Genomic DNA, 25,321 nt, shown 5'->3' on the forward strand with positions numbered 1-25,321 from the left:
AGCTAGAGTAAAGAGGACTGATTGTATTAACCCTTTCCGTGCAGGCCACAGCTTTCATACTTCTGTTAGAGTTGCAGTAGAATGATAATTCTTAGATGAAGTGTTGGGAATAATCATATAAACCTGCTTAGAGTGTACAATAGTAATAATGTCCTTGAGAAGTGGCACATGTGATGTCTGGAGATTTAGTGTGTAAATGTCTCCACTGCCCCTCCACAACTGCTTGGGACTGGGCAAATGGTAGGATGATTTCAAGTATCAACCTCGTGGCAAGTTTTGAGGGATTTTTATGATAACAGTTTTTTTATCACCCTTGGAAAAAGAAAATTCAAGGGAAAGTACTTACGATTTTTTGAGAAAGTGGAAGACTTGTTTTATGAAATGTGCCAGATCATAGTTATTGGGAAAGACATGCAAAGGCAGAGTTCTAAAATTTCGACATGAAGGGAAAGAAGCAGGTATCAAAACTTTTAGCATAATTTTTTCCGAATATGCGTCATTGTCACACCTTGGCATTTTAGAAATTGAAAAAAATCCATACATCCCAACTGGGAATACCAGGTGCTGCATGGAAAGGGTTAAATGACAGCAGTTATAGCACAACTTTTTTACAAGTGCCCTAATAAAGCCCCAGACTTTCACACAGGTTTAACTGCATTGTTGAACATTCATATAATTTGAAAAGATAATGGATTAAGAGGAACACAATTTGAATTTCGACAGATAGTAAATGTTTTCACAATATCAACATTAGAGCTGTTGCAAGTACCTTCATTTTAGAGTCAAAATTGTGGCATTTATGTGCATCACTGATACTAGGTATCATGAGAGAGGATAAATAGTAGTAATAATAATTCTCTGCTTATGAGAGTTACCTTGGAGAGAAGGGGAAGTATGGACTGAGTCTGGGTGACGCTGGGTTGGTCACATCAGAGTTAAACTCAAGACGTTGCTCAATCTTGGTGAGTCTCTGCTTGACTTTCTGTTGGGCACTGGAGTACTCAGCCAGTAGACGTGCCAGCCGGGTATTAAGTGTGTCAATGGATGTTTCTAGCAGAGAAAAGAGATATTAGATGGTACAATAGGCTGCATAAATGTAATAGATGTGAGGTAATGCAATAGACTCAAGTGAGTGTTGTGAAGCTAGTTGCTGTAACAGACTAGGGGAGTGTGGTGTGTGTTATGTGCTATTAGAGGTCCGGGAGTCTAGTGAATATTTAGGTCTGTTCAGGCCAGAGGAGTATCCTCTTTATCAAGTGCTGCCACGGCCTGTGAAATTTGGTTTCATTACTGACGGTTAGCCTCCATCTTTATTTACCATGGTTTTAAGTTACACTCATAACAAAGTGTTATAGCAATAAATATTCAGTGTCACTGAGGACAGCTGAAGGACTCACCAAAGCGGTTGACCTTGTCATTTATGGTCTCTTGTTGCTCCTGTGCAGCCTTCAAGCCCTCCTCATCCAGCAGTCCATCCTTCATCAACAGTTGCCGACCTCGTTCCATCAGAGACTTCTTAGCCTCTGGGTACTGCAATGATACCACACTCACCATGAGGCTAGGCAGAGAGGTTTGGAAAAGGAGGGAGGGAAAAAAGGAATTAGAAATGCTTGAGGAAAGTGGGCAACGGTATGGGAAATGTTAAAAGGACTAGCAGGGTAGGAAAAGGGTGAGGAGTGGGCATGAGATAAAGACAGAGGAGGAAGAGAATGCAAGAGGGAAGATTAGGGAGAAATAAGGGGAAAAACAAGAGTAATAGGGGAAAAAGCAATGAAGAATAAAAGGGATGACTGCATTGAAATAAGGGAGAGAACTAAGGAAGAGTAAGAGAGAGGAGCAGGGAAGAGTAGAGAGAATGAGTGTGTTAGAGTAAGGGAGAGGATTAAGAAAAAGTAAGCAGGAAGAGCAGGTAGGAGTACAGAGGATAAGTGTGATATGTTAAGAGAGAGAACTAAGGAAGAGGAGCACAGTGGATGTGCAGAAAAGAATGAGTATATACTCTCTTACCTACGAGTACTCACTTTAAGATTTTGCCCAAGCCAGGGTTAGCACATGGCATTCACCACTATCTTGATTTATTTAGCATACTTTTGTCTTTTTCTGTTACTCATTGTCAATATTGATCGAGCTACAAAGATCCTTTATATCCTTCAACCAGTTGCCCAGTTTCTATGCTTGCTCAGGTAATACTTCGGTAGGTAGAATATTGAAGTCTCTCCATCTTTCTTTTTGAGCTCTCATGTATTTTTGTTTAGTTTTTTGAGTATACTTCCAAGTTTACTTGAAAATTTAATCATTATACTTCTTCCCGTATGTAAGGCTTTTAGACTTAATATGTTTAATTTCTGTCTTTCGTCTGCTGCTATGTAGATATCTTCATGTATTTTTCTATTTTCGGTTCAAAATTGAAAAGCTTCAGTCCTAAAAGAAGAGAAAGATATGATGTATTTGTGGCAGCAGATAGATGACCAAGAAGTAAATCTTTTAAGATCTAAAAAGTCGAGGATTGAGAGAGTAAGAGAAAGGAGTAGGGAAGAGAAGATAAAGGGCAAAGAAAGGAGCAGGGAAGGTAAGGGAGAAGACTAAGCCTAGTTCCAAATTTGAGCCTGGAAGACTGGGGAAGCTGTAGAGGTATGCATCATAGTTTATCAGCTTATATGAGGTTTGAAAGCTTCTTTTTATCATGTATATCAATGAATGTACTTAATTTCACAGACATTTCAGAAACCATTTAGGGTGAATGTTGAGAAAATTCAAGGCTTGTTCATAAAACCTAGAAACTGGACAAAAATACAAGTCAGTTCATTGGGAGAGTATTTGAAAATTTTCTGTAAAGTCTCAGATTCTTTCCACATATTTGGATGAAAATGACAAATATTTCAGCATAACTTGCTCCTTGATTTAGTAGTACTTAAGAGTCAGCTATTGGCAGGATTTGGAACAGAATGCTTGAATGTGGTAGCCCTTACTATCAGTAGGTAATATATACCACAGACATTTGAGATAATGTAGAAAAAAAATCCTAAGAAATTTATACACTGGTAACCATAGAGCATTTTTGATGTAAATACACCTCAGAGCAGATACTGTATTTACTAATTTTTCCAACAATGTCTTTTCATGCATGTATATTTTTTAAGAATTTTTTTAGGTCTCTAACATGACTTCTTTGTAGGTCCTTAACATGATTTTATGGGAGTGTTGCAACTGACCTCTGTGAGAGCATCCCAGAGGTCATCTTTAGAGAGGCAGAAGAGGTCTGAGTAGCCAACGCTTCTGACATTGGCTGTCCGTCTATTTCCTGTCTTGTTACCTGCGATGTTCAGAATGGATACCTGCAATACAAGAAGGATTTTAATTGTCTGGCAAAGTGCACCAATGGACTAAAATGGTGAGCCATTAGGATGTTATAGCAGATCATAGATCATTCAGTTGCCTAAAGGGTTGATGGTTTGGAGGGGCTCAGTAAGCTGCCTGGCTGAATGATAAGGCTATCTGGGTCTGGCTCTGTGAGCTGCCTGGCTGAATGATAAGGCTATCTAGGTCTGGCTCAGTGCGTTGCCTGGCTGAATGATAAGGCTATCTAGGTGTATTGAAGGGGATTCAGGTAGCCTTTTCATGTTCTGTCTTTGTAGATTGTTGGGCTCTTTTCTAATAGAAAGTTATTTGAATGTGTAAAGGGATGCATCAATGAGCTCATGAACCATCTTTAAGGACTTATGGGTCAGGTAAATGGGTCAGTGTTTTGGATCAATTCCATCATGTGTTTGGTCTTTCAGTAAGAGGTGTGAGTGATTGGTTTACTGTGACCTGACAGGGTGAGTCGAATGGAAAAGTTCACTGTTTTCTTTATCTTTATGCATAGGAGTAGTCCTGTAAAAGGGAAGTATATTAAAGACATCTTGAGTTTATTCATATGCTGTGCAGGTGGGTAAGGGTCATATAGCCACTGCACTTCACAGATAAGATTTCCAGGTGTTAAACTACTGTTGGACAGATTGTATCCGTTTCTTATGTAGATCCAGGGCAATAAAGAGGTAGTTGAAATGTATAGTTGGGATGAGCTATTCACTGAATTCAGTGGGTACTTGGGGCTGCTCGAGTTGGTTAAGAGTATTCTGCTTTCTTGGTGGACAAACTGCTATACAGTTGACTCTGTAACTTGTGTACGTGATCCAGGGTCTTTTATATGTGCTTAACCTGAATGGGTGGGTTCCTGAAGTGTTCAGGAGGGTAAAGTGCTGTATATATGGTTGTAGACTCTACTTGTTAGAAAGAAATGTGAGAAATTTTGAGGGGCTTAATGGGCTGTCTTGATTGATCACTAAGTGGTTTAAGATGATTAGGCTTTCCAGGTAACTAATTGAATGCATAGTTAAATCAATGGGCTGTTAAGGCTGGTTAATTTAGTATTTCAGCAAGATATTTTCTGCTTAGTCATATATGATTTCCAACACAGTTTCCTAATACTTTTAAACTTTCTCTAGCACAGTGATTTATTTGGTTTAAGAGGTTCTGTCTTACATATTTAAGCTTGATTGATTTCTTGAAATGTATCATATATGTAGTCTTTCATTATTATTATTTTAAAATGTAGTGATAATTTTTTAAGCTTCCTGGGACCCTTATAAAACCATAGAGTAAAAACATTAACATTGATAGTATCCCTCAATTCCAAGATGTCTAAACTATGGTTATCCTAACTAACACATATCTGAACTTACCAAAAGTCTCTTAATATGTTTGAAAGTCTCTGGAATATGGTCATACAATACCAGAATTTGCTTCAAATAATTTCCAATGACTGAACAAGACCTGTGTTTTGTCAGAATACATAACATATTGAGATCTCTTGATTTTTTTGTAATATAGATATATTTTTCAAGTCTTATGACAATGTTTTTCAAAGTAGATGCATAATGTTTCAATTAATTTAGCTGATTTAGAATTTCAGGTATGACTGAAAAATGAGATGCTACATACACCTCGTCTGCATTGCTACATCTGCCTTACCTGAGATGCTGCATACCTTTTGATCAAGACTCAGTATATGCCATGCCAGAAATGCAGTATGCTATATGCACATTATTTAAGATACTACACACACACACACACACACACACACACACACACACACCATTCCACATCAATCCAGACATTACACATAGATCAGTCAAGATGCTATACAGTCTTCTTCTGAGATACCATACACAGCTTGACCAAGACACTATACATACCTCACCAAAGACGCTGCCAGCCCCTAATGTAGCGTATACTGTCTTGCCATCATCAGCCACTACAGACAGTTTGCCCCGCTTGACAATGTACATCTCCTTCCCTACATCCCCCTTGCGACATACAAAGTCCCCAGGGCTGAACACCTGTGGGATGGGACAGAAAGAGAAAGGAAGTAAGTGGATTAGTAAAGAAGTGTTGAAAATCCAACACAAATAATGCAAAAGAATGAGAGAGAGAGAGAGAGAGAGAGAGAGAGAGAGAGAGCCATGCTAACCGATGCAGACAGACACGGGCATTATGGGACTGAAAAGCAATGACTGTAGAAAAGGACATGGAAGGAAGAAAATGGATGGACAGACAGGGATATATTAGCTTGAGGAGGAAGAACTGGAAGGTATAGGCCAGGCAAGAGAGAGGGGGAGGAAATAGGAGGAAAAAAGATGGGTTACCTTGGAGAGAAGAAAAAGGAACAGGATAGACTTGGGGAAAGAGAGAGAGATGAGTTAGCTTGAGGAGGAGAGAGAGAGAGGAGTTGGGATTGCTTGAGAAGGCAAGGAAGAAAGGGGATGATTTTGGAGAAAAGAAGGGATAAGATGATAGAGAAGAGAAGGAACAGGTTACTTTTTGGAGGAGAGGAAAATATGTATAGAGGTGTTGAAGTATGGCCTTCCTCTTTCAGCAAGAATTGCCACCTTGAGACAATTCTTTGTTTACTGAGGATTAGTCATATTGTGTTGACCCACAGTCCTTTAATACACAGGAGACTTGTTCCAATATGTGACACCAGCAAGTGCAGTAATGTTACAGAACATACCCTAATAGAATGCTCTAAACACAAGAGTCTCAGTGTCAAATATGATTTATATAATAGCAATGAAAAAATAAGAGTAATTGAGAATTTAAGACAATGTGAGTGTAATTAGTATGATGAGCTTTTTAAAAGAAGGCAAAATATATATCCTTATATAAATAGTTATCCCTGGGGATAGGGGAAAAAGAACACTTTCCATGTATCCCCTGCAAGTTGTAGAAGGTGACTAAAAAGGGAGGGAGCAGGGGGCTGGAAATCCTCCCCTCTTGTTTCTAATTTTCCAAAAGAAGGAACAGAAAAGGGGGCCAAGTGAGGATATTCCCTCAAAGGCTCAGTCCTTTGTTCTTATCGCTACTTCACTAACACAGGAAATGGCAAATAGTATGAAAAAAAGTAGTTTTAAGTTTTAGATATCTTTTTCTTGCTGAAACCTGTTGAATAACCATTAGGTTTTAGTGCTCTACAAATTCCATGAAATCAATCAGTCAGATCACTCTCCTATATCCTGACCAGCTGGCCATCCCTCACAACTAAGTTGGCCAACCTTATCCATTTTCTGCAACCAATCCAGCCATCTCCATCCTCTTCTCTATAACAGAGCCAGCCAGCCCTGTATACCCTTCTACAAATGAACCAGCCAAGCTTACACACTGTCCGACAATTGAACCAAGCACCCTACCAACATTAACAAACTGAGCAGCATACCCACTCTTTAACACTGAAGTCAGTTAACACAACCTATTTCCCTACAGGTGAGAAAGCTTATCTGACTTGCTACACTACAACTTCACTATCTTACCTTACCCATTCCCATACAACTTAGAACAGCCCACCTTTCCTGCTCTCCATAGACCTGACTAGCATTACCCAACTGTATATTAAACCCGTTAGCTAAACCTACTTACGCTCCACATACATAAACATCCCTATCCAATCCCTTGCTTTCTAATCAAGTAACTCCAATCACTTTTGTGTTACTTAACCAATCAACCCAGCCCTCATCAACAACCTTAACAATAAACCCTATCCACTTCCCTACAACACAATGAAAAATCTTACACAATACTGGCAAACCAACTAAACCATACCTACTACCATGCAACTAGCCCACTTTACCCATTTTCCTGAAACTGGGTCAGCTTACCCTGTATAACTTTGACAACCAATCCTACTTACTAGCATACATCTAAACTCTTTCAGGGTATTGGGTCAGGTGAACATTCCCACATGCTCAGGGTCTGGGGTCTCAAGGCCTTGTTCAGGTACTTTGTGGTAGTGCCAAACATGTTCATATTTCTTTTGAGTAATGTTTTCTTACTAAAACAGAAATGCCATTTGTATGCTAAAGAAATATAAAAATGCTAAAGTGGTGAAATCTGATTATGTGCGCTAAACACACATGAAAACCCCTAGGTAATTAACTATTCACTTATTACCTGTCAAACAAGAATTACTTTTCCCTCTGCAATGTAACTTATCAGAGTTACCCACCAGTTGGCAATGAAATCAATGCTCTTTACTTTTTCCACAACTACATGGGTCTTTGGGGTGTTATGGTTAGCATTACCGATCATGTTTTATGCATGCTTGGTCCTGTATAGGTGTGCATTCTGAGTAGGGCACTTAATCTGCAGTTTTCAAAGTTGTTCATCCTCCTCTGAAAATTAGTCAGTGAATTGGGTAGCTCTCCTAATCTAGGATATATATGAGATGGCCTTGATTAGAGTCTGCTCTTATCCATACCATTTCAGCTTACATGCAAAAAGCAGCCAATATTTTGTCTCACCTGCAACTTTAGCTTCAATACAAGTTCAACCAGGAGTCCTGGTTCGCAGTCCTGGAAGATACGGACTTGCTTAAGGGTGTCAAGATGGACATGTATAGCTATCTCAGCCTTGAGCTTATCTGGCAGAGACTTGAGAACCTGCAGGGGCATGAGAATGACAGTCAGAACTAATGATGACTTTGATGATTAACTTGAGAACCTTCAGGGACATGAAAATGAGAATCATTGCTAATGGCGATGGTGACTGTGATGATTAATAGTGATGAAAGTGGAGATATTGATAGGTTATACTTGGTGATTTTGCGGGATAATTGTGACTGATGTAAATGAGATTGTTACTGATGATGAGGAATGGACTTATGATGAGTAATAGTGACAGTGGGGTGTTAATGTGATGATATCTGGAAATCAGAACTGGAGATGTGAAGTGACATTTGTTTGAAAGAGAATGTTGAGTAATAGTGATGATTATATAGATAATATAGAAAACAAAAACTGTCAAAGCAGAAATGGTGTAAACATGGCTATCAGTATTTAGACCCCCTCAAAAAATAAAGATAAGATAAAGTAAAAAAATGAGTAAAGACCCACAAGTGTAATTAAGGCATCTCTGAGCAAAGTTTTCATGAAACTGTACTAAAAATATTATATTCTCGTTACATGAGTGACATGTAAGGAAATAAACATGTCTTTTCAGAAATTGATTAATAGTCACATACTTCTTGTCTTGTGACCTGTTTGTTCTTCTAGTCCTTATTCTAAATTGGTTGTCCTTGATGGTTTGCTTGTTAGCTAACACTAGTGGTGAATGGTAGTGGTGATTCATACTGACAATTACACATCAGTATGGATGCATGTAACTGTTATTTTTTTTAATATAATGACTACCAAAATAATGAATATTCAGTGTTCATTTTTTTGATGTTGATGGTGAAGATGATGATGGTGGACTTTGCTGACGAGACTGTACAACCAGTGGATGTTGATGTCACTGATGTTGATGGTGTTACTGGTGGTAATGTCACCAATTTTAAGGTGGGTACCAATGATGATGTCATTGATCATGTTGTTGGTGATGTTACTTATACTGGTGATGTTACTGCTATCCCTAGGTTGGTGATACACCATCACAAGCTTCATCACCTAACCAAGGTAACAACACCACTCCATTATCACAACAATATTCCTACAGGGTCACTGTACAGTGTTCCACCATACCAGGACCATCTCACTTCCTATAAATCCACCACACTGTTAAGTCAATAGATACTAGTGATAGTATTTAGTCACTGAATACTAACCCCCTCCTCATCAAGGGATTGCTTGTTACTCCACAGGTAGTCGAACCACTTGATGACACGGTTCTCCAGGTCCTTTGACACCTTGCGAAACTCCATATATTGCTTGACACCATCCATCCGATTCTGCAGCACAAACACAAATTCAGGTTTCAGCCTAATTCATTATCTTATGCTTATGATATGATACCCAAAACTTGTACAGTGACTTCCACTGTGTTCATTAATTACAAATTTAGCTATGTTAAGGTAATTGTATTTGATTATCACTTTGATATCTACACACATTCACATACCTATGGAGACATTTACATTGAAATAAAACTTTTAATGTGTAACCCACATTAATAAATTGCCCCCACACAGAGATTCACATGAACTCTAATTTGAAGAACTGTTACACAAACATGTAAATAGGATCCCACTGTAATGCACACATCACACCACACACAAACTCGTAAGCCTCTGTAGTACAGTGGCTAGCCTTGCAGCCCACTAAATTCAAGGGCCCAGATTTGAGTCCCAAACAGGGCAGCTGGCTTACATTCAACCTGGCTATTTATCTTTCCCTTTGAGATCGGTCAATAAATAGTTACAAAGTGTAAGCTAAGGTGTGTATGTATGTGAGTATGATAGGGTTAAGACATGATATATATATACAAGGTTAAGAGATGGGCAACATAAGTGTAAAAGTCTCTCCTGATACTCATATAATCAAACAGACAGACGGACAGAGACATACAGACACACACACACACACACACACACACACACACACTGATCTATATCTACATAAAAAGCCACAGACACACAACACATATGTCCACCCGCACGCGCTATTTTGTCAGCTGAGATGGCATGTGCAACAAACCAGATGCACAGTTTATTGACCAGTCCTGAGAGGAGGATGAACAGCTAGGTTGACTGCAGGATGAATACGAACCACACATACTTGTACTCATCTAAGCATATCCGGTCAAACATCTATCTGCTCAAACTAGCACTCCCACACACAAACCAACACCTATCCACAAACACCTAACACCCATCCACACACAACCCAGCACTTATCCACTCACACTTCAAACCCATTCATATACAAATCCAATTATGGATTCTTCTGTTACCTGAAAGTCAGCTCTGGCAGCATTCATGTTGGTGATCATGGAGCCAACGTTGCCAACAATGGTGGCAAAGATAAGCACCCCCACCAGGAAGTCCACCACCACAAACAAGTACTCTACGTCCTTCTCTGGTTGTGGTGTCTCTCCGATAGTCGTCAGCGTCAGTGTAGACCAGTAGAAGCTGCCAGGAGGTGGCTGGAGTTAGCGAGGTCTGGTGGTTAAGGTAAGGGGGCTAGGGTAGGGTAGGGAAGGGTAGTGCTAGTAGCTAGGGTAGGCCAGGGCTGATGGCTAGGGTAGGCACTAAGGTACACTGGAACTATTCATTCCATCCCAGACTTACCTCAGTATCTTAGTATGTCCTAAAATCTTTAGATTGACATCGATTTACGCAGAAAAACATTATGTAAAAACATCACTAAGAACTTTCTTTACTACCATACTAAGTCTATCTTAAAGCTTGCTAGACTCCTTAAACACCTTCCGCCATGTAAGACAGAATAAACACCACGTAAGCACTCGCCTAAAGACCCTGATAATCACTCGAGACTCTTACTTTCTACCATAGGTCCCATCGACCTACCTGTAGATGTACTGGTGGGAGAAGGTGCCATTTCTACCAATAGTGATGTTCTTGTAGACCCATCCATCAGTGCCGAAGCCGATGGCATAAGAGATGGCAAAGTAGAAGCAAGCGTTCCAGTGAATGATGACCAGGATGTAGAGGACCACCTTGCAGATCCGGAAGGCATTGGGAAAGTTGGTCCGGGTCTCTGTCTTGTCGAAGAACTCGCCCATCCGTGGGATTCTGTTGGTAAGAAGGGGGCAAGGTATGGTGATATGCTGTGTGGGAGGGAGGCAAGATGAGGTGGTATACTGTGTAGAAGGGAGGTAGAGAGAGGAAGACAAGATGTGATGATATGCAGTATGGAAGGTAGAGGGAGACTATGAAAGAAGGAGATGGAATAGTGGGTCACTAGGTCTAAATGAGTTTGTGGGAAGGAGTACAGCAAGAAAGGTGATGTGCAGATGATAGATGATTAAAGGAATGGTAAGAAAAATGGAATGAATAGTAATTTCAGGGATGAGTCGATGTGAAAGACTGGATTTAAGTTCATGGAGAGAGAATAAACATTTAAGATGAAAACATTACATAAGGGAGGACATGAGTGATGGTTAGGTTAGAACCCACGGTGATTAATAGTGGTGGGTGATGTGGGTACGATCAAGAACATGCGTGATGTGGAATAAGAAGAGAAACATGAGATGAATCACACCTAACATGGAACCATATGGAGTAAGGTCGAAGTAAGAAATCACACTTTAAGTTAAGTTAGGAAGATGTCTTTTCAATCTACATAATCCTGTTAGTGCATTATGGATTCATGAATAAAGTAACACATTCAGTAAATTTTTAAAATGAAGCCAAAATTGTTTCAGTATGATGTAGGTGATGTTAAAGAAGCCCTGCCAGGAGAAGGCAAGTTACAGCAGAGGAATCCCTCATCCTGTATGCCTCTCTACCCACCTTATGAGCCTGTTGATCCTGACGAGGACGGGGCAGGGCACGTGTTTATCACAGTGAGTGGTGGTGGCCAGGTAGAGCAGGTCTGTAGGGAAGATGGAGACGAGGTCCAGCCGGAACCCCCACGACTTGATGTAGTTCTTACGCAGCTTCGTCGGGTCCTTCACCATCAGCCCCTGCTCCAGATACCCTGCCAGTCAGGTAAGCACGTCAGTACAGTTGGTGCAGAGATGTGGGAGGAAGCTAGTGGCGAGTACAGAGATGGGGAGTCGTGGTTTGGACAGAAACTGGTGATTCGTAGTTGGTACAGAGATGGGGCATCATGGTGGTTATAGGAACGAGTATGATCGAGGGTACAATAACAGACAACTTAGATTTGATAATTGCCATGGATCAAAATAGCTCATTAAAATCATTAGTAACAAAAAAGATAATGTTTTGAACTCTGGCAATGGGGAGCTGCTGGAACACTGACCTTCATGGGCCCGGATGACCATATCCACAACGTAGACTCCGTCGCAAATATAGTCCAGGCAGAGCCAGAGGGCTGGGCTGAGGTTGTGCAGTTCCCAGAACACGGCCCTCCCGATGATCATGACCCAATTGTACAGCAGCGCCGCTGTCATCACAAACAACCACTGCAGGAAGGGGAGTGAGTCAGGAGCAAGTGGGTCGCCACACTACTTGAAATTACGGTGGGTGAGGGAGGAATGATGGTGGACTCGTTTAGGTAGGGAGGAGGGAAGTCTCGCCGAAAGTGGGTTTAAAAGGGAAGGAGACTCGAAGGACAGGACAGGATTTCTCTCTTGATTAAGCTTTAGAATGGAAGCATTTTACACACGTATGTCACCATCTCCACGAATATTCCAGGCCACACACACAAAAAAAAGCAAAAAAAAAGAAAGATATGAAGCCGGGGTGCTCTAGGGCGGCCCGACCCTGCTGTCTCTCCACGTCAGCCTCCTGCAGAAGTTCACTTCAAGCATTCTTAAGGCCACGGCAACTCATGACAGCCTCATTTATGCTCACTGGGCAGAAAGCACTTCTTTTTCCGTATAATTTTCTTGCTTCCTACGTTCAGGCCATGAGGCAAACATTGATAACTTAGTTACCCGTAATCTACCTAGAGTAATTTACTTAGTATAACGAGCAACACAGTGGGAATATGGTGACTTCACTAACATCAGGGAAGGAACAGGATGGAGAAGTGTGGAGATGGAGCCAGAGGGTGAAGCCATTGTGAGGAGGTATAGGGAACAGATGGAGAATCATAGGAGGTTGTTTGTGGCTCATGTGTGGTTGATCGGAGGTGAGAGGAAGGGAAGCCATACGTGAGAGTGACAGGTATGACATGTTGACCTCTGTCTCTTCCTCGTCCCAATTCACTCGACTGCCCTTCTTCGTTATCCCTTTACTTGTCCTTCGCGTTCTCCCTGGTCCTCTATTCCTTTTTATCTTCCTTTTAGCTCACTCCCTATCAGTTCCCATCACTCACTTTCCATCAGTCCTCCTCCCTAATTCTTCCGTAACGCCCCCTTCCTCCCCCTCATATTCCCTCATAATGTCCACTCACTTCATCTTCATCCATCTCTATCCATTGTTCACCTAAACCCCAGACCTTCTAGCCCCCCTTCCTCGCCATACTATCCAGTTACCTAACTAAACCTTTCCTTCCTGTCTTATCTGTGACTCACCTTGTAGTGTGCGGGCTTGGTGGTGTCGATGGCGAAGTAGCCCTTGAGGGCGCCGCAGCAGAAGGTGTGTGTGGAATCGTCTGCCTCTCTCACCTGTCCGGCCATAGCCATCTTCTCCAGGAAGCTGTCTGGCCGCTCTGGTTCCTGCTGCTGCTTTCCTGTCGCCCACTTCCTCAGCAGCTGTAAAGCAAGGCACCGTAAGCTGGAGAAGTGTTAGCTGGGAAACCTGAACGACGAGAGGGATATGCCAGAGGCAGTCGAGGCACTGAGGAGAAGGTAGAAGGATGAAGTTAATAAATATGTCACACAAAAACCTGGTGACGACGTGGGGAACTACAGTTAAGGATTAGCTGCAGAGGAAGAACACGAAGACGAAAGAAGGAAACTCTGGCGAAATGGAATAGGGGCAGTAGAGGAACAACGAGGTTAAGAAGAGTATTGAGCAAGATTTCTTCTTTCGGTTCCTTTATTTACTTTCGACACTTATAGGCCTCAAGCACAGACTGTCTCATGGTTGCCTATTCATAACCAGCGGAGGTATTGGTACCTCTGTCTTTGAAATGTTTAGATATTCCCTGCCAGTTGTAGAGAGCTGCGGATCTACTGCCAATCGACAATATTGTAAGTTCTTGTATGGGTTTACGCTTGTCCTCAAGATTTTAATGGCGTATATCTAAACTCGAGTATCCCCAAAAGACAAAGAAAAAAAACAGAAGTGTTTCTCTGAAGCGAGGAAGTTTCAGTTCCTCAGAAAACAGAATCATATGCAGGGAAGAATTAGATCGAAGAAAGTGCAGAGAGAAAGAGGCCCTTCTCTTGCAGCAGAGAAGGTTGCATCAGTTAATTGAAAGATCACTTGTTAGTCTTGGAGAGCTGTGACTCTGACCATCACCCAAGCTACAACCTAGAGCCATCGCTAATATCGACAGCACGTCGATAAACCTCTCATGATAAAAACTCCGCTAAATGCTTGCAAATTAGCACACGGGGCTTAGCACAGGCAGCAAGCAGGAATCAATAGAAGGAGTGGTAATCGATCACCGATACTTGGCCCACCGGGAAGCAAGCACAGAGCAGCAAGCTACTGACCTGACCTCTCTCGTAGTTCAGACTACACAAACACACACACACACACACACACACACACACACACACACACCTTTCTTTCTCTGAAGAGGCGGGTGGAGCCAGCTAGAACCAATGGTGACCAGGAGAGGTCCACACAGAGTAGCGGAACGTTCAGCAGAACCTGTGACTTGGTCCTTGTCATTCGTGACACGACCTTCACCTCTTAACGATCAACAGGACTGTAACGACTATTTTGTCTTCCTCTTTTCCGTACCCTAGAAGCAACATAAGCCCCTGGTCCTACCTTGTTGATGCGCCTTGACGCACAGGAGAGAAGGAGGAGCCAGAAACCTTCGCCTCACCTGGTCCTCAGTTCACCTCGCCTTGTACCACTAGTAGGAGCCACACACTCTCCTGTGTCCTTGTCCTTCATTCCTGAACTAGTTGGAGGAGTCACTGAATCTCCCTTCACCTTGTCCTCATATCTTGACCCATAAGCAGCCAAGGGACCTTGCTATCAACTCTCCTCTTAATCTGGCTCACTTGAGGAAACCAGGCTATGGCCCTCACCTGCAACTTCCGAGCCGCCCCCCCAAAACACACACACACACACACACACCTCACCCGGTCAGGAACTTGCAACAATTACCCTCTGTCTGTATCCTTCAAACGTGAACTCTCTGGGTTCCCCAGTGTCGAATTTAGAATTCTCACACTTCTGTAAACGAAATGAAGAAAATAGCAGTCATTCATCTTCACAGCCATTTTATTTTCTCGTATAGTATCAATATGTTTTTGACCATAACCATTAATATTCGTTTTCGTATGGACAGATGGAACACATTCCTGCACCAGCCAGCCAGTAGGCCAGGAAGCTGGTCCAGGACTCACCTGTAGTGTGGAGACGAGCTTGGCGACGGCAGTCTGCTTCTGGTGTTGCTCCTCAGCTTCCCGCTGCTCAACTCGTAGGATCTCCGAGCAGGTGTCGTCGGCGAGCGAGGTGCGAAGACTACCGGGAGAGAGGAACCCGTTCTCCCCGCTCTGAAGTGAGACGTCAGGAAGTTAGTGGCGGTGAAGGAGGACATGTGGGATCTGTCAGAGGACTGTCAGCGAAGGTGAGAGGGAACCAGTCAGCCAGGGTGGAATCCAGCGAGGTTGAGAAGTTTGGAGAGAGTGTCGAAGGGGCACAGAGAAGCTTAGGGAAATAGTGATAGGTCAAGGGTCATGATATTGACCCTACAGGTAGTTCTTCTTACTTCTGGAGGTACCAGAAATATGGAGATACGTTGACTCTGTACTTGTGCTCAGTATTAAGGCTTCAACGTCCAATTATTTACCTATTTCCAAGAGCTTTTAACATATAGTTGGTCACCGTTGGGTAATACAAACTTACATTGCCCTTAAAGTTCAAGTCTGAAAGCCCTAAACAAGTCTGTTGGGCCCTATACAAGCCTGTGGACCTCATAAACTTCAAAAATTCAAATTACCAACATGTCTCCATATTTCGTTACGATTTTCGTTTGCTGGATATTACTGACACTAGTTTGCTCCTGCCTCTGATAAATTCAGCTCTGACCTTTGAAAAACGCATGTCAACCGTGGTCGACCAGTGTGAATGTTGTATGTGACATGGAAGTCATGTGAAATAGAATGATGGTCAGAACAATATTATCTGGTACGTCTCTTTTCTTTTGGTAGAGTCAGCATTTCAGCGGGTATTAGTCAAATAGCAACAGACCATTAGGTCGTTTCGAACCTTTTTTTTCGTTTGGGGGGGATAGTGGTAAGATTAGAATGGACGAACAGAGTATTATATCACTGTATAGAAAAGAAAGGGGAAGATTTTTTTCTCCCATCCAAAGTATAGGACCTGAACTATAATCTATCGTTCACATCTAGGTCGATTTCCTTATCGACTTATTTGGAAAGATTTGTTCGTCTATAATCACGTATCATTACGCAGACCAATGCTATAATCGAACATTCGTCGCTAATGACCCTTGTTGTTGACGCGGCAAGTAATTTGAATAATCAATCAATCGAAGATATATTTCCTTTAAAAGCTCGAGTGGGTAGCTTGTCCAAGGCGACTGGCGAACGGTAGCAATCACATATTTTAATGCATGACGCATATCCCTCGTACATTTCACGGTTCTGGTAATTTACGGTAAAGTGAGCAACTTAGTCGTATCATGTTGACTATATGTACTTCAGTTGCGTTGCTTTTTACATTGTAACCACAAGTTATACCAGGTCACTACCTGCAGGGTTACAAGTATTCACACACACACACACACACACACACAAACGTACAAGTACCAGTAGATGTGGTAGATGCCATAGTTTCTTTAATTTCTTGAGTCCTACCGCTTTAGTTACCTTTCCTTAAGTTACGGCTTTTGGGTCGTCATTTGGGGTATGATTTACTTAGTCTGTAAGCTGGGACAAATGGTCGTCAATGTTTGCAACGTTCTTGAAGTTCAACTTGAGCGGGGTGGGGGACTGTGGTCTTCCAGGGATCCTCCACAGGAATTTCAGTTCCTGGTTTTAGGACCGTGTCTCCCGGGGCTGAGGCTTTCCTCACACAAATACAGTACGACGTCTGTTGGGAAGTGAAAGCTTTCGTTTTCGTCTGTGTGCACTTCAACCTTGACCTTCTTATTATGGGTGAAGTTGTTTGAGGAGGAGAAGGTGGAGGAGGAGGAGGCGGAAGAGGAGGAATAGGTAATGGTGGTGGAAGTAAGAGTGAACTTCGGAAGCCCCGGTCAGGGTTCTTCTTTAATAACACCCAGCGCCCTTGAACCTCAGCGACTGGGCGACAGAACTACTTATGACAACATCAGAGGATTTGCGACACTTCCCTGTGTAGCAAGCGCCTCGCTTAACCCCCAGAGTAACCTGGCCTCACAACACCTGACACGTTAAAACTCGATACTTTGGCATCATTCAGTGCCCTGATGCTTGAGGGTTCGACAGTGTGGCACGCCACGTCGCTCCCCCACCACACAACTTGAGGCAGAATCAGTTAAGGAGCTCCTTCACCATCACGCCCTCCTCACCTGACAGATATTCAATCTGCCCTGAAGGAAACTAATGAACTGAACAATCGTCCCTGTCTGAAATATATGTATATATATCTATGGCCTGATAGGTCAAGTTTCTGGAAACAAGAGGTTGCCAAACATGAACAGAAACATGAGAAAAAGTTTTAAAAAAACTCCAAAAAAATCAAGTAACCTGCATAAAGAAGAATATCAAATATACGAGTAAAAATGAAAAACATATTTGTGTTTGAGTGACAGGACTTTGATAGCTATGCCAGCATGGGACAAAACATTTCAGACTTTTTTTAAACTCCTTTCTCATGTCCAAGGCTCCACTCAGTTGAGAAAGTCTTCATCGAAGACAGGCCTTTAATGAAGCATAAATAAAGAGCTGAAGCTAACATGTAAACATAGGAAAGAAGAACAGGAATCTAAGAGTTTGGAAGGAAGTGGAAAACCTGCCCTGTAGAAAGAGGCGGTTCGTAATTGTTAACGAAGACACATGACACGCACCAGTCACGAAATACGTCTTGACGCAAACCATCCGTGTGTAAGACTGATAAACATAGTATAATGATGCGTTGCCCAAACTCTCATGGAGGCCATTGCTGTGAAATGTCAAAAGTTGTGAAAAAATTTTCAAGTGGAAAAATTTCGAAACATACAAGCAAACTTCTTGGGACGGATGCCACTGAATATTATGACATGAACAGGAAAATGTGAAAATAACATTGCTTATGTTTCTACTGCGCTTACGAGAGTGCAAGCATATGGTTAACCTTACTACCATGAGCTTCATCAGCCGTCCTTACACATGCTAAGGGGATTTGTACAAAGGAAATTAGGTTCATAAGCTTTGGCGTTACACTTTTAGGTATTGATAAACACAGAGGATGTTTCACTGCAAGATCAGTGGGTATCATGGGTCGCTACATATGGTAGCGCACTCCACTGTGCATCCGACGCTCATTCATCTATCAATAAAAGACTCGAAAGTTGATGGCAGTATATAGGACAGGGATTTAAAATCAGTATCATCTAATTCACAATATTATTATGATATAAGAAGATTGATATATTAGGAAGAGAAATAAAGGAGTATTGTTTTTGCTGTGATGGTCTGTAGTAATCCACATCACCACTGTCACCACCCAGGACTCTATTCCGACTGTATCATACCGTTGGACACAGCAGCAACAGCAGCGGCACAGCCACAACAGGGTCCTCTTCTCACACAGCATAAACACCAGTTGCAGCTTTCAGCTGCTCACCACTCTGCGAGATGAGAAGCAAGCAGCTGCCTCCATTCATGCCTTCTTCCCTTGTGGGTATTATTGACTCCTCATCCACCAGATCATAAAGAAGTGATCTAACCCTCTTTCCTCTCATGCAACAAGAGGTTTAGTATTAAAGGGAAACCTTAGGTAAGATCCGGGGTACAACCACATCACCCGTCACGCTAAATTTAGAAAGTCAGAACGTTAAGGAAGTGAGATGGGAGGAAGAGTCATTCGTCAGCTTGCTTCTGAACTGGTTACGGCTAAGGGGGGAAGTTTTTCATGCTTGCATGGCAGCAGCTCCACAAGAAGCAAGTAAAACTTATTTGAAGTATTTGAGATGCATCAAAATGAATGACGAACAAACATAATGACAGAGAAGGTGAGGTGAGAGGCATATAGATAAACGGAGAGAAATGGGAAATATGTACAGATTTGTATATACAGAGGAAGACAGAAATTGAGAGGAATATAAGGGAGAAGGACGGAAGAAGGCAGAGAGAGAGAGGGAGAGTAATAGCCATCGAGGGAAGTGTTGACAGAGGGACGAAGACCAACAGGCATAGTGTGGAGGAGGGGCGTGAGTCACTCATCATGGAGAGTGGTGGTATAGAACCGTGATTTTCCTCCTACTTTTTCCTCTCATCCTCCTCTCTCTCTCTCTCTCTCTCTCTCTCTCTCTCTCTCTCTCTCTCTCTCTCTCTCTCTCTCTCTCTCTCTCTCTCTCCCCCCCCCCCCACTGTTTCTCGCCCTCCTTCTAATCACACTGGCAGTCTTTTGCGGAGACCTGAATGACTGAGGAGCCCATCAGAGCGGTATCGGGAGGGGAGCCATGTATGGCTTTGCTGAAGAGATCGCGTGAGACGTCTTTAAGTAATATCGACCCAGCGGAAGACACGCTCGATGACCGGTCGAACACCTCACGTATCTCGAAGGTACAGATGTACCTTTAGACGTCTTCCTTATAAGTGTCTTCTACTCGAAAGACTCACGATTTTTTTATGATGCTTCAAAGCACAGACTGGAGTGACGACTCGCATTTGCCAATTATATGATTGCCTAAAACCCGCCACAAGTGAAATTTACGGCGAAAAACATATTAATATTCAAGAGAATATGATTGTATGACTTAGAATTTTCCTTTATATAATATAGTATTTGTTATCAACTTAAACTTCCCAACATTCAGCATTCTTGACTGTAGCTTTTACAAGAATAAGTTTTCTCTGTTACAGTAGGTGACGAAGAGCAGAGACATACCGTTCCATTATGTGGCACTATAGTACGAAAAATGTATATATTTTATACTGAGGACCAGCAGAACAGCTTCCGCTTCGTGATATAATAAAAAATCAATCCTGCATCCTGGCAGGAGAGGTCCCCGGGTCCCTCTAGGTCTAACGTGAGGTCTTGGTAGTGACATTAAAGTTGAGCGACAGTCATTGGGGGGGTTGGGGAACCAGGGACCTGTGTCAGGAGGACGTGCTGACTGCACGAGTTAACGCCGCAGAAGATAGAGGGAATGGGGAAAGGAGTAGAAGGGAGGAGGAGAAGGCAAGGGAGGGAGTGAGATAATCTCATCAGAATGGCTGGTGACTATCATCAGCCCCTAATAGGAAAGGACTTCGACGAACTCTTTGTAGTTTTCGATCTAGGAATTCATCCTCGATTATATAGTCACTTGTTGAACCCGAGATCCTTCTGTATCTTGAATAACAAGGCTCTCGATAGTCAGATGGCCGTCTCAGTAGATGGGGACGAGAGTAGTACCCACACATGGTGATGGGGTAAGGGTGATAAGCAGTAGCTCCTTAGACCCTAACGTCACCGAATGAAAGGCTGGACATGTGGCAACGCTGGTGTATTTGGCAGATACCTTCGATAAACACACTTGAGCCTTGCGTGTCTCTCAGTGTGAGACCCAACCGTTGAATTAGTCTTTATTTGGCTACGATCGTCGGGAGGCAGCAGTGGCTAATGACAGAGCAAGGCAGAAAGACGCACCAATGACAGAGCGAGGCAGCCAGACGCACCAATAAGACCCCTCCACAAACGGTCGCATCACCACACGGGGGCGAGGCAACGACAGGCCATTTCAAGGACGACATCAGGAAAATGAGACTTGATTTTATCCCAGGTGCTGGTGATCTTCAGCTCAAGGTCATCAGAGGTCCTCAGCGGACATGACCAAGCCACTACACAACACTCGAGGTGAAGCTGTGGGGACGAGCAGTTTTGAGGACATTTCACTTGGGAATTTACAGAGAAGTTGATGGTTTTCAGATGTTCCCAAAGGTATCTTTGGGTGAGACTATGAGGAAATCTTACAAGACATCATGAACTGGGATCCAAGATCCTCCTTCTATTCCTCGAGGATTATCCTTAAAGTTTTGACCCTTTAAATAGTTCTTAACAGGACAGGATCCTAGTGTTATCCTACAAAGTAGATGTACCTCACGGGGGAATGGACGCACTCCACTCTACTCAACCTGCATCTACCGCTTTTTCCTCCTGCTGACCTTCTATTTTTACAGGACGAGAGAGAGACAGAGCCCTTCTGATGATCCATCACAACCTTGTCGTTATATCATCCTGGGAATCCCAGTGGCGGATTATATCTATTTTTAGGAAAACGCTGCTGACTAGTATGTGAGGATGTGTTAAGGCGGAAGACTCGTTCTAGGAGTAAAGTTTGACATGTCTGAATATAGAAGGGTCACGTTTAAGATGAAAATGGCAGCTTTAAAGAACGATTTTGATAAACCATACCTAACAGAGATGTTCATTCTTAGAGACTATTTTAATCACGAGTGGCTGTTACTCACGACAGTAACTCATCAGCCGAGGCAGAGTATCATGCAGAGCGATTAATCTCACAGCTGGTCGGTAATTGGCGGGAAAATTGATCAATACATTTTGCAATATCGGAAACATGGCGGGGAGGGGGGGGGGGTGGCGTTCACATAAAGTGACCTTTGACCTGACTCTTGAGGGGTCAAGCCAAAGGCTAGGATATCATACCCTCGGGTCGCAAGTGTCTTACTGCCCTGCTCAAGGGTCGTACCGTCGTGCTCAAGGGTCGTACCGTCGTGACCAAAGATCGTACCGTCGTGCTCAAGGGTCGCACTGTCGTGCTCAAGGGTCGTACCATCGTGCTCAAGGGTCGTCCGTCGTGCCCAAGGATCGTACTGTCGTGCTCAACACACACACACACACACACACACACACACACACACACACACAGAACTTCACAGACTCAGATTGAAAAATGAAAACAGCATTTCTTAACCATCGTATTTCGAATTTTTACACTTTTCTACGGATAAACTGTAAAGAGATGTGGTATATATACTTAAATAGATCAAGTGTAATCAACCTCTCACCGTTGTTTTCTTGTAAGAGATCGTATCCTCGTTCTGAAGGACTATACCGTCATGATTGTCGTACCGGTGTGTTTTATGGATGTAAAGCCGTGCCCAAGGACCGTGTTTGTGATAAAGGGTCGTACCGTCATGCTAAAGGATCGTACCATCGAACTCGAGTAGTTAAGTGTAGATCTCAGCGTCTACAACTCCCAATATGTCTAACAGGGTCGCACGGTATTACACCAGGAGTAAAGCACTTTAAATAGGGTAATTAAATATGACTTGTAACCCGGGACGAACGATGATAATATGTGGTTATTTGATCGTGGACTTGCAAATCTCATGGGGCGGACATACCCCTTGCGACGCAGAGATACTGAAATCAAACTAAATCTTTTAATGAGTTCATCTCATTAAATCCCAAGACAATATCCGATACCACATGAATAATGATAAATTAATATAACCTTGATACAGTTTGGCTAACATTAGCACTATTATCTATCGTGTTGGCTTTTGTATTCACGTATTTTATGTATATAAAGTGACTTATCTTTAAAAAAAATGTAGAGAAGATCGCAAGATTCATCTTCATTAAATGGAAATTGTTTCTAAATGCATTTGTAGCTCTTCCTGGGAGGAAGCGGGGCTAAACGAGACAGGTAGATGCACAAGGTGTCAGCCGAGGTTAGATGAGGGGCGTACGGGACCAGTTCATCCGTCCAGTGTCTTTGTGACGTGACACACATGTTCTGTAAAGTGGGTGGAAGGAGGAGAAAATTGGGAGGGAGAGAATAGAAGAAAACCAAGAGAACAAAGATGGAAAGGAGTATTGAAGGGGAGTTGTTGATATGGTTGCTAGTTTCCTATGGCTCTCACAGACGGGTTTTATGCTGCTGCTGCTGCTGTGTGTGTGTGTGTGTGTGTGTGTGTGTGTGTGTGTGTGTTTGATTTAGTGTACACATGTACACCTGCCACTTCATCCCACTGGTAGTCACAAGTAACATCACCATCCATTGTTAGCTCCACGTAGTCTTTAGAACAAAATTTTCACACCACAACAACCCGAATAGAAATAACCAGAATCCCCTTGACTTGCGCCCACATCACTTTCTGAAAGCAAACGATCCTTTACAGAAATTGAAACTCAATACTAGTGTGATGTCAGAAGCTAAACAAACGCCCACAATAACTCTCACGATATTTTCTTACCACACAGTGACCTGACATTCCATCTCCCCAACGATATTGCAGCCAGTGGCCCACATTAAACAGACACTGAAAAAACAAACTAGTATTTTGTAAAGCCTTGAAAAATGTAATATATTCCTGAATGATATGACTTTTCGTCTTCTCCAATGATGAAATATAAGGCCACAAGGAGTAGCTAGCTTCAAGGTGGATTAAGCTAATCTAGAATTTGTTTGTACAGTTCTTCCCTTCCGCAAAATCGTTGTCATCTGAAGTTAAATTTCCCAATAACAGAATCACAGGGATATAAGGACAGGCGAATAGGTACTTTATAAAGTGGTTGTTTTTATAATTTGTAAGTTTAACAAAAAGTACCGACTCTGTCAAAGATTCCGTTCGTCTTTTCTTTTTGTTCGTTAAAAAAAACTCCTGATTTATAGCAGTGTTTATAGATGAGATTGATGATGAGAATAATCTGTTCCTCATTAAAACCTAGCACTCCCCAGCCTCAGCGTGTCTCGATAATTCTGGAATTTTGCACTTGCTTGGCCTTTTATTTCGAATTGTGTATAGACGTAATCAGGCATATGTGTGTATGCATGTAGAGAGAGAGAGACAAGGAAAGTTGTTAGACTTGTTTCCTGATTATATGATGTGCATAGTGGTAATGAAATGTATATCAGGAGCTCGGCAGATTAAAAAAAAAAAAAAGAGATGATAAAATGTACCTTGAAAAATCAGATTTTTGTACATTGATAATAAAAAATGTGGTTGGAGACACCTGCAGAGTTTCTTTTAACATCCTCGATAAGATTCCTATATTCTGTTAATAAAATGTTTATTAGAAAGATCGTCAGACTTTCTTTACCATCCTAATTGAGATCCTGATGTTCTATTAGTGAAATAAGGCTTTGGAGATCCGTAGACTTTATCAAATAATCTCCGTTTTCTTTGATGAACGTCCATTAATGAAATGTGGTTTGGGATATCCGTAGACTTTCGTGAAACTACATCACGAAATTGCTGTATTAAGTTAACGAAATGTTACATGGTAGATCCGCAGACTTTATTTACATTTCCCATTTTCTTTGTTTTTGAAAGAAAATAATGAAATATGGCTTGGGATATCCGTAGACTTTTTTTTATACATTGCTAATCAAATCAGGCTTTGGAGAATCCCATTTTCTTTCTTTTTAAAAAAAGATAATGAAATATGGCCTGACATACCCGTAGAGTTTTTTTAAACTTGCTTCGTGAATTTCCCATATTTCAATAGTGAAACGTGGCTTAGGATATCCGTAGATTTTTTTTATATATTACTAGCCAAATCAGGATTCTGAGATCCCCATTTTCTTTAATTTTGAAAAAATTAATGAAATATGGCTTGGCATATCCGTAGAGTTTTTTAAAACTTGATTCTTGGATCTCCTGTATTTCACTAGTGAAATATGGCTTAGGGAACCCGTAGAGTTTTTTGAAACTCGATCCTTCAATCTCCCATATTACATTAGTGAAATATGGCTTAATAAACCCGTAGAGTTTTTTTCAACTTGGTTCTTGGATCTCTCGTATTCCATTAGTGAAATATGGCTTAGTAAACCCGTAGAGTTTTTTAAAACTTGGTTCTTGGACCTCTCGTATTCCATTAGTGAAATATGGCTTAGTAAACCCGTAGAGTGTTTTAAACTTGCTTCTTGAATTTATAGTATTCAAATAGTGAAATATGGCCCAGTAAACCCGTAGAGTTTTTTTCAACTTGGTTCTTGAATCTCTCGTATTCCATTAGTGAAATATGGCTTAGTAAACCCGTAGAGTTTTTTTTCAACTTGGTTCTTGGATCTCTCGTATTTCATTAGTGAAATATGGCCTAGTAAACCCGTAGAGTTTTTTCAACTTCATTCTT

The 25,321-nt window shown here is 41.9% G+C and overlaps 2 protein-coding genes across 3 annotated transcripts in view; one reads left to right on the plus strand and one right to left on the minus strand.

Annotated features, from left to right (window-relative positions):
* LOC139747940 (uncharacterized) overlaps nucleotides 1-11,832 on the plus strand; it is a 60,648-nt gene extending 48,816 nt beyond the window's left edge. Inside the window, exons 3-4 of one of the 2 annotated variants that reach the window (XR_011712481.1) lie at nucleotides 10,823-11,068; nucleotides 11,695-11,832. The gene's annotated coding sequence lies outside the window, so the exon portion shown is untranslated. Of the gene's footprint in view, nucleotides 1-3,175; nucleotides 5,812-10,822; nucleotides 11,069-11,694 lie in introns of those variants that run through there. The other variant, XR_011712482.1, reaches the window with a different exon arrangement.
* Nucleotides 1-25,321, minus strand: part of CngA (Cyclic nucleotide-gated ion channel subunit A) — a 186,061-nt gene that overhangs the window by 5,197 nt on the left and 155,543 nt on the right. Inside the window, exons 4-15 of the mRNA XM_071660434.1 lie at nucleotides 15,433-15,582; nucleotides 13,474-13,653; nucleotides 12,255-12,417; nucleotides 11,783-11,969; nucleotides 10,838-11,062; nucleotides 10,261-10,438; nucleotides 9,137-9,259; nucleotides 7,836-7,973; nucleotides 5,238-5,381; nucleotides 3,213-3,335; nucleotides 1,398-1,530; nucleotides 876-1,050 (exon numbers count right to left, since the gene is read on the minus strand). Coding sequence (XP_071516535.1) covers nucleotides 876-1,050; nucleotides 1,398-1,530; nucleotides 3,213-3,335; nucleotides 5,238-5,381; nucleotides 7,836-7,973; nucleotides 9,137-9,259; nucleotides 10,261-10,438; nucleotides 10,838-11,062; nucleotides 11,783-11,969; nucleotides 12,255-12,417; nucleotides 13,474-13,653; nucleotides 15,433-15,582 — 1,919 coding nt within the window. The remainder of the gene's footprint in view (nucleotides 1-875; nucleotides 1,051-1,397; nucleotides 1,531-3,212; nucleotides 3,336-5,237; nucleotides 5,382-7,835; nucleotides 7,974-9,136; nucleotides 9,260-10,260; nucleotides 10,439-10,837; nucleotides 11,063-11,782; nucleotides 11,970-12,254; nucleotides 12,418-13,473; nucleotides 13,654-15,432; nucleotides 15,583-25,321) is intronic.

This window comes from Panulirus ornatus, chromosome 71 (genome assembly GCF_036320965.1).
Source record: "Panulirus ornatus isolate Po-2019 chromosome 71, ASM3632096v1, whole genome shotgun sequence".
NCBI lineage: Eukaryota > Metazoa > Arthropoda > Malacostraca > Decapoda > Palinuridae > Panulirus > Panulirus ornatus.